This window comes from Gallinula chloropus, assembly GCF_964237585.1.
Source record: "Gallinula chloropus genome assembly, chromosome: 2".
NCBI classification, from domain to species: Eukaryota; Metazoa; Chordata; class Aves; order Gruiformes; family Rallidae; genus Gallinula; species Gallinula chloropus.
This window is the reverse complement of record NC_140086.1, coordinates 92,120,423-92,134,020: the sequence shown is the minus strand read 5'-3', so window position 1 is coordinate 92,134,020 and position 13,598 is coordinate 92,120,423. Positions and strand designations below refer to the sequence as shown.

The 13,598-nt window shown below is 46.1% G+C and overlaps 1 protein-coding gene across 1 annotated transcript in view; it reads right to left on the bottom strand.

Annotated features, from left to right (window-relative positions):
- RREB1 (ras responsive element binding protein 1) overlaps window positions 1–13,598 on the bottom strand; it is a gene marked incomplete at its 5' end in the record, with an annotated part of 121,531 nt that overhangs the window by 38,529 nt on the left and 69,404 nt on the right. The window contains one exon of the mRNA XM_084279841.1: window positions 249–393. Within this exon, the coding sequence (XP_084135967.1) occupies window positions 249–393 (145 nt within the window). The remainder of the gene's footprint in view (window positions 1–248; window positions 394–13,598) is intronic.

Genomic DNA, 13,598 nt, shown 5'->3' with positions numbered 1-13,598 from the left:
GCAAAAAAATAGTCTAGCCTGAGCAAACCCAAAAATTTAAACAATACAGTTTTTTTTTAAAAATAGGAAATTAATTTTAAATCTCACACAACAGTGTTGGCTACACAGGAAGAACATGGCACCTTAGAATACATACAGGGCTGTAACAGGACCACATGTTAATATCTCTATGCTGACTGCATGAACACAACAGCTGACACTTTAGGAGCCAGCCAGGAAAGTCTTTTGCTTCGTGCCCTGTAAAGAACCTTTTTTGCAGGTGTCCTCTCCTCTCTGTCCATCTCAGCATCATGACTAAACTTCCGTTTCGAAGACAACCGCCTGCGCTTCAGCGGTGACGGGGGAGTTATGCTCGCTGTGCTGTTCGGGTCCTTCTCGTGGATCTTCATGTGCCTGAGCAGGAGGGGGAAGAAGACACCGTCAGCGGGCAACTTGGGGAAGAAGGACCAGGTAAATTTTAAAGCCAACACCACTTCTGAAGTTTGCCTTTAAAGGATACCAGCAGAGACCTCATAAATCGGACTGAGCTTTGAAAAACAGCTGGGGCCCTTGCTGTGCCTGGGACCGTGTGAGGCTGCAGCACGGAGCCCAGCAGCAATCCCCCATGCCCCAACCCACAGCACAGCACTGGCCCAGCCAACACCTAGCCCCATAAACACTGTGCCCATCCCCCATCATCCAAGAGGTCCTGCTTCTGCGCAGCACTGCACAGTAATCTCCACACCCAGACCCCCAGATGTGCAGCGGTCGGTCCAGTAAGCAAAAGCTGGCAATGCAAGAACAGTGTCCCACCTTCAACTGGCTCTCCTTTCAAAGTTTGGGACAGTATCCCAAATGGTTCAGTATATGCCACCCTCAGAGCAGTACTTCCTAAATACAATTGTTTCCTTCTCATCTTTAACACAGGAGTGCACCCAAATACTGAATTTCAACTGCAGTTTGGAAGTCAACGTATATCCAGTCTGTTAAGCTGCAGCAGGTATGGCTTGCAAAACACCCAATTACCAAAGCATCTTCACAAACCTGCTTCCCAGGGACAAAAAAACCCCAGCTATTTCTTGTCCAAAGGCACTGGAAAGGGGAGAGGGACAAAATGGCTCAGGAGGCAGTCTCATGAGTATGCCTATACCTGGCCTGCTTGCCTTGTGATTTTCTGTATGTGCAGCCCGAGGAAGGCACTCTCCTCTAGTTCTAGAGTGTTGTTACTGCGCTTCATTTTCTGCATGAAGCTCAAATTCTAACTTTCCTTTCCTGAAAAGTATGTAGGGCCTTTAGCCTCACATCTGATCTATAGTGCTTTAGAAAAAAATCAAACTTAGGTTCCTACATGCAATGGAAATTTTTGCTTCCAATAGGGATAAACGGGACTGCAGGAGAGAGTTGCCCTTGGTCCATATGACTGACTACAAAGCAGCACAAGGGAGACAGTGGTAAGGGCATTTGGGCACATCCTTCAGAAGTCACACCCCCAAATCAGCTCTGGACCACACCATTTAACTTGATGTCACGCTCTCATGTTCAAACATGAGAGAATGTTGTAAAGTAGAACAGTCTCATATGTCCTCACAACTGCTTGGGTGTTATGACATAAAACCTGTTTCAGTTTTGGATGCCAAGGGCATGATGCTTCAAGATAACACACTGGACCAAACTGGCCCACAGGCAGACTCCACTGGAGCTGCTGGGAGGTCTGTCCCCTCACACAACGCTTCCTTTAACATTTTCTTTCACAATCTCTGAAATTTAATTTTTTTTTTTTTTTAAAAAGGCATCTAAATTATTGTCTCCAACTATAGCCAGGCTCCCGAGGGTCTTATGTGGGAACAGTCTCGAGCCAAAGGCACCACACATACCAGGAGTGATACAAGATTAAAATGGCTGTTCAGCTATTGCCTGCTTTCAACGCCCAGCAAAGGCTGGCCTGCTTGGAGGACCAGGTCAACATGGAGAAAAATGTGTCCTCCCCAGCCTCCTGGTAACCCTCACTAATGGTGGATGGACACTGGTGACACCTGTCAGACACACCATGGGAGGTTCTGTGTGCAGATAAGCCCAGCAGGTTGGGCACAGCACCACAGAAAAGTTGCTGAATTTGTCTGTCTCTTTCCCTGCTGTTTGCCTGACTGGGAGCAGAAGGAAGGCTGAAGCTCTGAGGGACTGGCTCTCCTCAGGTTTAACAGGACCCAGGCAGAAGATGAAGCACTGACAGCCGCTGGGGTGCAGTGCACCCTCCTGCCCCAGCACCACAAGCACCAAAGCTAACTGATTTACCTACACGAATCCAGTACTACCCGGTCTCACAAAATCTGCAAGGAAGGCACCTACAGGTATTGTACTGCTTCTTGTCTTTATTATTTTTGGTCTTCCCCCCAACACCCCCTTGTGGCACTCATCTAACTTTGTCTGCCAGATAAGTCAATCACAGAGCTTTCTATGAGTGACAGATAGATCAACCACGTGAGGAGCAGTTGCCTGTATTCATGCAAGAATAAGGGAGAAGAAACCAGTTCAAAGGGTTTCTGTCCACAGTGGTTGCAGATAAAACTTGAAAAGCATCTGGGAACAACAAACGCAGCATTTGGTTGCACAGGCAAAGCAAAACCTGGAAGGTGTTTTGTTGTGGTTTTTTTGGCAAAGACTGCTTTTCAGTTTCCATGAACTCCTGAAAGTGAGATAGAGTCTTGTGCATGTGCCTGTCTGTCCCCTGGCCCCAGACACACACACACAACATACACACGGCCTGCATGCTTAACCTTCTGGCAGCTTGGCTGATGCACAGCTAATATTACTTGGCCAGAGAGCTAGAGAGCAAAAGCAGTCAAGCTTAATCACGTTCACCCACAAAACAAACAAACAACTAAAAAACCTGCTATGCATTAAAGCGTGGGACTTTTTGTTCCTATTTTCTTTTAAAGCCTCCTTTCTGCCAGGAACAAATATGCAGAACTCCTGCCTTAGTAGCTGCCCATGCGAAACAGCTTCCTTGGGGCTTCCTCCAGCCATTCGTCCACCTGTGAAACAGCCTGGTTTGATGGAGCTGCTCCTACTTGAGAGAACTGCAACGGCACATCCCAGCCTACCAGCTGGAGAAAGTGTTGAGACCTCCAGGTTAGCACCAGCGCAGCCTGGCGCCTCTGCCCGGCGTGACCTAACGCACGCAAACGCGCTGGCTCCTCCAAGCCCCACACGCAGGCCAGCTGGGTGTGCAACGCAGCCTACGCCAGCGAGGCGGGGTTTGCAAACCTGGGTGCAGCACCACCGCGATGGGGCCCGGCTACCTGGGCTCTCCCAAGTCACCGGCCGCCCCTATCTTGCAGTTCTCCTTTCTGCAACCAGCACGCCTGTGCCGTGCCCTAAAAGCCAGCGCAGGGCCCATACCCACCGCCAGGAATGCGGTAATCCCTTCATGTTTGAGTTTTGCATATTTGAAAGGAAGCAGCCCCAGCTATTGAGCTATAAACAGGAAGACACCCTGACTGCACCTTTGACTTTTACTGTGTAGGTCAAATATCACAGCGGCTGTGATAGCTCCCTGCCTGTGATCATCAAGGGAAAAAGAAAAATCCACAACCAAAGCAGCAGGTTCCAGAGTTCTCTAGGAGAGTCACAACCCACAGCCAGCAGGTTTGTTCCTTTGGCAGGTTAAGCAAGTTTCACTACATCAAGTCAAGGGTGGAGAGGAAAAAGATTACTAGAGCTACAGCCCAAGATAAGCGGGAAGATAAAGCTGAGCAGTACAAAGGATAGACACAATCTTCATCTCTCTCTCTTGCTTTGCAACATGGATGTCATTCTGCCTGGAGAAAACATGTATCACCCAACTTGAGCTGAACTGCAGCAGATGCCAAGTCACATCCACAACCTTTCTTTAAAGTTAAACACTCCTTTCATCAAGACTTCTTTTACTTAAAATGTTTCCTAACTATAATTGGGGGGGGAGGGGGTGGGAAGGAGGAGAGTATTTCTGTTGCCTTATCCTCCTTTAGTAGAGTTTGCCTTGATTAGATCTTACATGTAACACTGAAAATGCTGAAAATGCTCAACCTCACTGTTTAGCCTGCCAAGATGCAAGGAGAACAGGAACAAAGCTGTGCTTAGAAGTTATTTTCCCATTGTGACTATAACTCCGTATTTTGGCCTGACAACACTGGCATACTTTGAATACGAAAGCCAGGCTCAGAAGTCAGCCTGGCTTTCAGCATCTTGCAATGATAAAGGAAAATGATATGACATTCATCAGTTCCAAAAAATAAAGATAAACACTCAACACTTTAAGTGAAAATGCCACGGAAGGAAGACCAAAAAAAAAAAAAAAAAGAAAAAAAACAGGAGAAAAAAAAAAAGGAGGGCAAATAAGGATATGCACAGCATTGCTCACAGTCAGCCACAGATGCAGGTTACAGTATCATGCCAGCAGCTCTGAAGTGACCACTACTGCAGCTCAGAAGAGAGCCAGAGCTACAGGGGATGAAATTTGGGCTTTTTTTTTTTTTCTTTTTTTCTGTTTTCCTAGTTTAAATCAATGAATTGTGGCTCTGCATCCTACAGAGCAACCCCAGACCAGCAGCCAAGCTTGGGAAGGTACAGAGCCCTGAAACCTGCACTTCATATAGTGGTTGTTAGTCTCCACAGCACACATCCAAGTACACACGGACTTGGACAGCACTGAGTGAGGGAGAACACTAAAATGGAACCACAATACACAGGGTGAAGGGAAGGAGATAAAAATGTGAGCTGAATGCTAGGGAGGACTCCCTTGCACTCGGTGCTAGCTAGCCTTGATTAACCTCTTGGAGAAAAGTGGTGGAACTCTCTTTAAACAGGACCAGCCAGCCAGCCAGAAGAATTTGCAAAGAATAATCCTGAAATGGAAAGAGGAAATTAAGTCTTTTCCAAACAAGGTCTGATCCACCTCTGAACGAAACTCTTAACGTCTAAGAACTGCTATGCAAAAAATGCAGATAACTTGCTACACGCTACGCTTTCCTCAGCACAGATGTACATGAAAAAGCTCTCCTCGTAATCTCTTTCCCTCCCCCTCTCACAAGGAATTTCACAGGTGAGCCAAGAGGATCCAACTGTGCTCTGACCGTGTGCCAGTCAGCCCTCCTGACAAAATCGCATTTTTCAAGTGCCTGACTGCCTTTCATTCCACCCTCCCAGTGAGAATCACCTTCCGCTTCCACACAACTTTCCTCTCCCCTCTAACCGTCCCGTGAACAGGATGACTAAGAAGACACTGCCTGAGAATTCCCCCAGATTCTTTCCTCTTTTTTTTTTTCTTCAACAAATGAGCAAAAGCAGCTTTCAGCCTCACGCTGTAGAGCTGAGTGTGATTTCACAAGGGTGAATATTCCACCAGAACAGTAGCAAGTGAACGCTTTGCTACTTTACATTGAAGGAGAGACTTTTGTAATAATAAACAAATGCAGAGCTCAAGTGCCTTACTCCTTTTTCTCCCCATGGATGGTGTTGAATCAGTGCCTAAGGGAGGTGACTCATAGGAGGGGAAGGAAAAAAGGAAAAGAAAGAGAAAAAAGAGCATGTGTCCCACTGAAGTGACACGCTGCTCCTGCTGGTCACATCCCAGTCTTTGCTGTATCTCCAAAAAGGGGCTGCTGTATTTTCTTAATGCTGAGAGGATTTGCATGTTGATCATATAAGCTTTCTGGAGGTCTTGAAACAGGGCAGCCTACAGCTTCAATGCCAAAACCAGAACGTGGGCAGGTTTTGACTGGCTGGCTCAAGGCTAGAATGAGGAGTCAAAGCATCCTGAAAGAGGCAACTGCAAGACGCAGCTGCTCCCAGCTCCAGGTCCCACTGAATTATGAACAAAACCAGGAGCTCCTGCTTTGCATGCAGATAACCTGATCAGCGCCACTTTGGCTCTTGGAAAGGAAGCATCCTTCAGCATGCGTGGGAATCCCTCACCTCTAGCTCTGGGGAGGAAAAAACCCAAAATCACACCGCAGCTTCACCCTGGGTTTCCATGGCTGCTGATGTGCTCCACATCCCTAAGAGATAGGGCCTGCCTGGCACGGAGACCCAGGTGAAAGGAAGGTGTGGAACACAAGGGTGTATCTGCAGCCTCTGAGCAGGGTCCAGGGTTAAACCTCTCCCCTGTAACCATGGCTGTGCAAACACTGCTGGCTTTCAGTCAAGAGGTTTATGCCAGGTAGGACTGATTAGAAGAAGCAGCATGTCCAGAGGGGGAGCAGCAAGCAATTTCACTGAGGCCTGGTTGGGAAAGTCCCAGCATCTAAATCAAGATTAATTCCTGAGCGCAGGATCCAGCACATGTATAAACACCCTCCTCCTCCCTCACGTCCCCACGCCTGTGGAAACGCGATGGGAAGGCCAACGAATCCGGGCATTATCAGTCCAGAGAGATCATCTGACAGTATCAAGTTCAGGTTCTGGCTTCACATCCCACATATTACTCTAAGTTTCTCCACTTTACCACTAGATGTACCCTACACTCTACTGTTTTGCACATGGCTGTTCCTCAACCCCCTCGTGATTTCTGAACAGTTTGATACCAGAATCAAGGGGATGATCCTCATACATCTGGTGCTCATCTAAAAACAAGGGAGACACAACACATCCAACCATCCAGAAATTAAGAGTAAAACCCAGGGCTTTCCATCCTTGACCTTATTTAAATTATACCTTTTTTACTCAAGTTACTCAAGTTCACACAGCTCTTCTGGGAAGGACTGAGCTGGTCAGATCCCCACGTACAATGCAGGTGATAGAACTGCTTTACCTCTTCCACCGTTTTCTCCCCCAGGATCTTTAATTTGTATTGCTACCTTCAAATAACAGTAAATAATCACCAAAGAATCAAAACCCCAATAATCTACAGTTGAGAAAAAGCACGTCTATCATTCAGAACATGACAAAACGTCTCTGGTAAAAAAAAATAGATCTGCTTTATCTAAACTTCAACTTTGTGCCACTGTATCAGAACCAACAAGAGGGCAAGGGGCATCCAAGGCAGGTTGAAATTTGGACCATGACATTCTCTGGGCTCCAGGGAATGAAAACTGGCTCACAGAGTAAGAGAAGACAGCCATCAAAGTTACACTAACATCTCTTTTGAGAGATTTCTAGGTCACATCACATTCTACACTTTTTTTTTTCCCATTCTGCTTAACAAATATTACTTCAGCCCAGATTGTCTAGAAATGTAGGAGAATGCAGGGAACTCCTCTTCAAAGCTTTTGCCATTTGACATGCATGGGAAGTAAATCCTAAACAATAAAGTGAAGCAGCAGCATTTTTTTTGAGCAATCTTAATACATTGCTGCTAAATTTCTCCTTAAGACCCTTGTGAATATGACCAGAACTTAAGTCATATGTGCAGTACCATTATACCCTTGGGTTAAAGACTTTAGTCAGTTTGTTTGTTAAAACATGTAGAGAATCTGTATTGACAATGTATTTCCAGTGCTAATTACCAACATCACCCACTTAAGAGAGTAATCCACTCAGCCCTTGCCAGTCATAATCACAGGAACCAGAAAGACATAGGTAATTTTGCAAATCAGACACAATATGTTCTTGGAAGAGCTTCTGTTTTGTTTGCTACTTGTATCCTCAAAAAAACCCCCAAATGACCCAAAAAGCCCAGAGACACCCATGCACACTTCACAGCAAGTCAGGAAACATTTGAACACCAAAACCCCAACAATTTGGCAAATGCCCTCTTAAGACTACAGAGGGATCTCAAAACAAATTTCAAGTACCACCAAATATTCTAGTGGTAACCAGCCTTGAACACCAGCGTGGGATAAACCAGGAGAAGCTGAACAGCAAGAACTCTCCCCGGCTACGCTAGTAGGGAAGCCACTGCAACGTATGCAGGGGAAGAGCAGGGTGTGACGAAGAGGGCCCGGGAAGGGTCAGATTGGGAAGTGCTGACTCCTTTCAGTCATGATTCTGCAAGCAGGCACAGCAGGAGATCCCCCCAGCTGGCGCTCCCCGCAGCACCCAGGCGCTGCAGTCTTGCTGGCCCAGTGACACAGCTCATTATCCTCATGGAGGCCCCATTAGCCCTGTGTGTGTGTGTCGGGCCAACACGACCGGGCGAGGCTCCCCGCACAGCAGCATGGGGCAGCCTGCAGGTGTGGCAGCCCCCCCGGGAATCTCTGGGGCCTACAGTGCCCCACAGGCGTGCCCTAAGCATCCCGCCAAGCTCAAGCCTACCTCCCTGCGTAACACGGCTCTCCCAGCAAAGCACGACCAGCCTTACAGCGGCGCGGCAGACGGCATCATGAGGATGATGTGAGCATTGTTACTGAGATCCGCCAGGACGAGCTGGGCGCGCTACGGCTGCAAAAGCCACCCGTGATTATGCTCACCTGGCAGATCAGAAATCCCTTTCTGGAGCTACCAGGACAGTCTGCAGAGTTACCCAGTGCCGCCCAGCTGCCACTGCACGGCACCTAAGGACATACAGTGCACACACACAAAGCATTTTTCACCCAGAATAGAATCTTTGCTTTACTGCAAATAAAGCCAAGTTGTAACCGTGAGTGAGAGGAAAGACACTGATTTACAAATCCAACATATGTGTGTGTGTACCATTTCTGAGTAATTATGCTGTATTCACAGATACTTAAGCAACTACTTGCTACACAGTCAGCAAGTTCCAACAGGCTGAGATTGATACAAATGCATTCCCAGCTTGGCTCAAAGTTACTCCTGTTCCCTACCAGCAGCGTTGTCAGAACACCTCAAAGGGGAAAAAAAAAAAAAAAAGAGACAAATATTTGCCTGATGATGCTGTGACAGAGAAGTGATTCAAACCATGCCTCCAAAGCAGAGAGCCCCAAAGGACAGCAAAGGCAAGCATTCATTTGCAGTTCGCATCAACCCATGTGTAAGGGAGGGCAAAAGAGGAGGGAAAGGCAGGCTGAGCTTCCCAGTATCACTTCACCAAACCTCCTGCCCCCACAGTCTGCATTGAATTCAGAGCAGCTCTAAATTAACAATGCCAAATCTTGCAAGGAGACTTCCAAGCTGTAAGAAACTCTTTGATACGGGACAGTATTAAACAAGATCCTGCTGAGGCCCCTGTGCTTTCTTAAGGTTGCAGACAAAAGTTTATTAACAACAATAAAATTAAGCAGGAATAAGATTTTTAAAGGCATACCAAAACCTGGCGTGAACTGCAGTTTGGAAATCTGTGCTTTTCAGACATGTCCTCCAGTTATCACAGTATATAACCTTGGTCAATGACTTCACTGTTGACTTTTTCTGGGGTTTTTTTTTGTTTGTTTTTTTAACTTTGCATTTAAAGAAAACAAGTGTTATTATATGGTAGGGAAAATTAAAGCTGTTTTAAATGTTATCATCAGGAAAACAGGGGGGTGGGGAGAGAATATTAGAGAAAGGATGTCAGAAGGGGCAATAGTTTTATCCTTAAGAGCAAACACAGCTGAAGAAGTCCTAAGTACGCCCTGCCTTCCTCCTCAAAACTGCACCCCTTTACCAACCAAGCAAACATAAGCCCCAACCACTTCCCAGAACCAGGCAAAGCCCTCGTGCAGTTGCTTCCCTTTCACACTCCACTGTTGAGCAATCCTGATGGCACACAGCACACAACAACTTGCTGCGTCACATGGCTCAAGGAGGAAAAAATAGATGGCCACGGCAACGTGGGGACACTGCAGATGGAGTGGAACACCTCCCTGCACGCACACACACACACACACACACAGAGGGAAGCTGCACCAGATAAGAAAAGCCTATCATCCTTCAAGCAGGGTCTCTGCATCACCCTGGTATCAGCAGTCACCAAGTAACTCGAGGAGCAAGGAAGTAAGGGGTTATCACTGCACACACACAGCTTGTGCAGGCTTTTCCCAGCGCTGCAGAACGCATCCTAGCAAAAGGGGCTTCACGTGCTCAGCCCATTTCCTCCCCTGTTCCTGAACATGTGGTCCTCCTTCCTCACTAGTGGTGATCTCACAGCATTCCCTGCCGAGCAGAGAAGCAGCACTAGGAAAAAGTTTCATGTCTTGTTACATGTCTGTTTAGTCAAGCGTACTAGCTGTGAAGAGAAGTCCCCATGTGATTTTGTGCTACTTCACAGGAGTCTGGGAACCTTTGCCCTCAAGTGAAATTAATTTTGGTGCAGTCCATAACAATATGGATTGCCTTCCTCTCCTTACCCTCAATTTGAAACAGCCAAGAAAGATGACACACTAAGGTAGCTTGATGCCAGAAGTGAGCCACACATAATTTGTACATCTCTAAGACATCTTTTAAGACATCTTTCCACAGGAAGCACTGAAGAGCTGACTTGATCCACCAAAAAATCGCTAAGAATGTTCAGAAAACTTTGGCTAAGAGGACAGCCTGAAGAAATCAGCGTTATCTACAGATGTCCTCAAGAAAGAGAAAGTAGTGTCTCCATGTTGTGTGCTGTTAACCAGTTGTGCTATTGCACTACTACTTTATAGACCATCTCTTTGCCTGAGCTGTGTGCACCATGCATCATGGCTCAAAAACCTGACTGAAAGGCTCCGGCTAAGCCCAAATGCCAAGATTCCCCTCACTGCTTTTCAGAGCTTGATTAGATTCCTCAAATGCTGACAACCTACTGTTAATGAATATTACTGTTTTTAAAAGAGGGGAGAAAAGAAAGAGGAAAAACCCCGCTGACCCTGAGAGGGTATGTTCTGCAGCTTGCTGGTTCCAGCATGCTGACCTAGAACAGGTTGAACAGGTTAGATACTGGGGGGAGAAAAGGTAAAGCTGGGAGACATACATTAAAGGTGGAACGACAGCAACCACCAATGCAGTTTGAGATGGACTTTTTCCTCACTCTCATTGGTACTTGGCCCTGGAAGTCTTTTCAGTCAACAGCAGGAACCAAGCAGACACACGTTCATCAGAGAAGCAACTGCAGGGATTTTTGATGTGCACACACAACAGGCTGCACAAAGATTACCTTAACACACAAACTCTCCCAGAATACTTTCTTACCACCAGCATTTTCTGCTCAGAATCACCCAAGCTAGAAGACAAACCACCAAGTGAAATACCAAGCAAACAACTTGTTACTTGTTAACCTTGAGAGCTAACATCTCTGCAAGAATGGCAGTAACAGGAGGTTAATAGCAAAGGATGGCAAAGGACTACAAGCACCTCAACTCCCTGCAAAGACTGTCTGGGTTTTCTAGTGCTTGCTAAGTTAGGGCCTGTGTTATTTTGTAGCTCTTCGAGGTGAGAAGGGGAGGTAACATCCCTGAGAATGCTAAACCTTTGGAGGAGGTGATGTTCCTGAGAGGGTACTTGCGTGGAAAGATCAAGGTCTCTCCAACCAGAGTGTAATCTGTCAAGTGGCTGGTGCTCATTTGAACTGTGACACGGGTAACAAAGCAGCACTGAACTGCGCTCAATATGCTCTGTGACACGGAGATTTATGTTACTGCCCCTGAGGAGGGTGGTATTACTCTGCTACATCAGACCACCTTCCCCTTGGCACAAGTCACAGCAGAAACTTAAACTTACCGAGCCCTGGGCATTCCCTTTTTTTTTCCCCCCCCTCAGAAAACAAACAAACAAACAAAAAAAATCCACAGCCTTACAAAGCACAAGACCAGACTTAGCTACTGCTTAAAGGCAACACATGCAAAATCTGGGGCTGAAAAGCACATTGAAGTCCTTATGTTTAGGTACTGAAGAGCTCTGGAGATGCAAGTATAACGTTCCTCATTGTGTATGCTTCGGTTCTCAAGAACAATGGAGCTAATTAAGGTCAGGTATAAATCTTAACTCTGCACTTCCTTGCTTCGCTTGATTCTAATCAGATCTCAGCATTCGTGTTTTTGTGTTAACTTCCTTTGCTGTTCTTTAATGATAACTGAAGGGGGATACTGTCCAAGGCTACAGGCAGCAAGTAACACATCTGAAATCATGGCATCTCCTTTCGGCTCCTGCAGCTCGCAGCGGTACCGTGGCACACGAGCTCCTTCAGAGTTTCCTACCGCTGAAGACACCCAGGGAGGGGGTTTTTGGAGCACCCTATTTATGCAAGTCTTTACAAAAGATGACCATTCCACTCAGCAACAGTGAGACAGACAAAATTTCTGCCTGGGATCATTAAAAATACTGTAGTCTCCTAAATCTTACCAAAGACACAGAGAAACACTCTTACTGCTATACTGCTATTGAACAAGCCTGACCTTTTCTTTCTTTTTTCATCTTCTTCCAAACATGGGGATCCCAGCAGACTAGCAAACATTTACCCTGGATATATCTGCTGACAGAAGACCAAAAAAACCTTCTCCTCACCTGTTTCCTCATCCTTATTTACAAGTTGTTTTAGCAAAAATATAAGAAAAAATTTTAACTGCAAAGAAAACCAATCCAGGTATCACACCTCACTTGTCTCTTACAAGTACAGTTATCAGTCACTGGAAGCAGAAATGAGTCCTTTGTGTTCGTTATCCCTGCTGAAGAAACAGGGCACTTGCATTTGCTGAAGCTTACCTTTCACTAGGAGGCTGACAGAGGTTAAACCATCCCTCACACACAAGGAATGGATTTGAATGCTTGCAATACACCCTGCTTCATCATATTTAAGAGCACGGCCTACCAGTTACTACACTGAAAGAAAAGCTCCTTAGGAGATAACCAAAGAGACATTTCTATTGTGCAAGATAGTGAGAGAAGGCTTTTTCACATGCGTGATTGTGTCAATCATTTTCAGCTTGGCCAGTTCCTTGGCTACTTCTTTTCATCTTCAAGATCTTGTATGTTCAGTTTTTCAAAGCTACGCAGCATTCAACACCAAACCTCCCCTTGGCCATCTCTGCAAAGCACCAGAAACCAGACCCTGTGGTAGTAACACAGTTCCTTGCCTCTTAAAGGGGAAAAAAGAAAAAAAAAAAGCAGCTCATCATCACATTTGGCTATGCTTCACCTCCAAAATCCCCCATCTCCAGCAAACGCCAGGCTGCACGTGCTAGGCTGCAGAGAACCTATTTGTACTTAGAGGCCGGGCACTGTGACTGCACTGCACCCTACAAAGCACACACAACGTACTGGAAGCCAGCCAGTGCCATAAATAACACAGGACCGATTCACAGGTGGAATGCAGGGAAAGGATGGATTCAGCCAGATCTTGAGGGGACTCTGCCTACTGGGCATGTGCAAAGTCAGAGGCAGCCTGTACGTGTGCCTGCCCAACACACCCATGTGAAATCACCAAAGCCTGTGCGTCTCAACCCCTGTGCCTTTGCAGGGTTCCAACACATCTTCCAACCAGCACGTTACCATCTTCACCATGTGTATGTTCTTCATCTGCCAGTGAAGATGGCCAGCTTTTTTGGTGCTTTACACCAACATTCACAGGTTACCCTCCAATACTTGTGTTTTCTGTCTTTCTCAAAAAATTAATTCAGCAACTTAGACACACACATCGAGTGTTGTTTAAAAAAGCCTTAGTCTGAACATCAGAATAATACTGTATCCTGATAAAAACCCACTATATGTCCTTCCACAGTGCATTATAAAGAGGAGTTTGGGAAAATTATCTAGCACTGAAAATAAGATTGAGAATGCAAGTGCCTTCTTAATTAAAA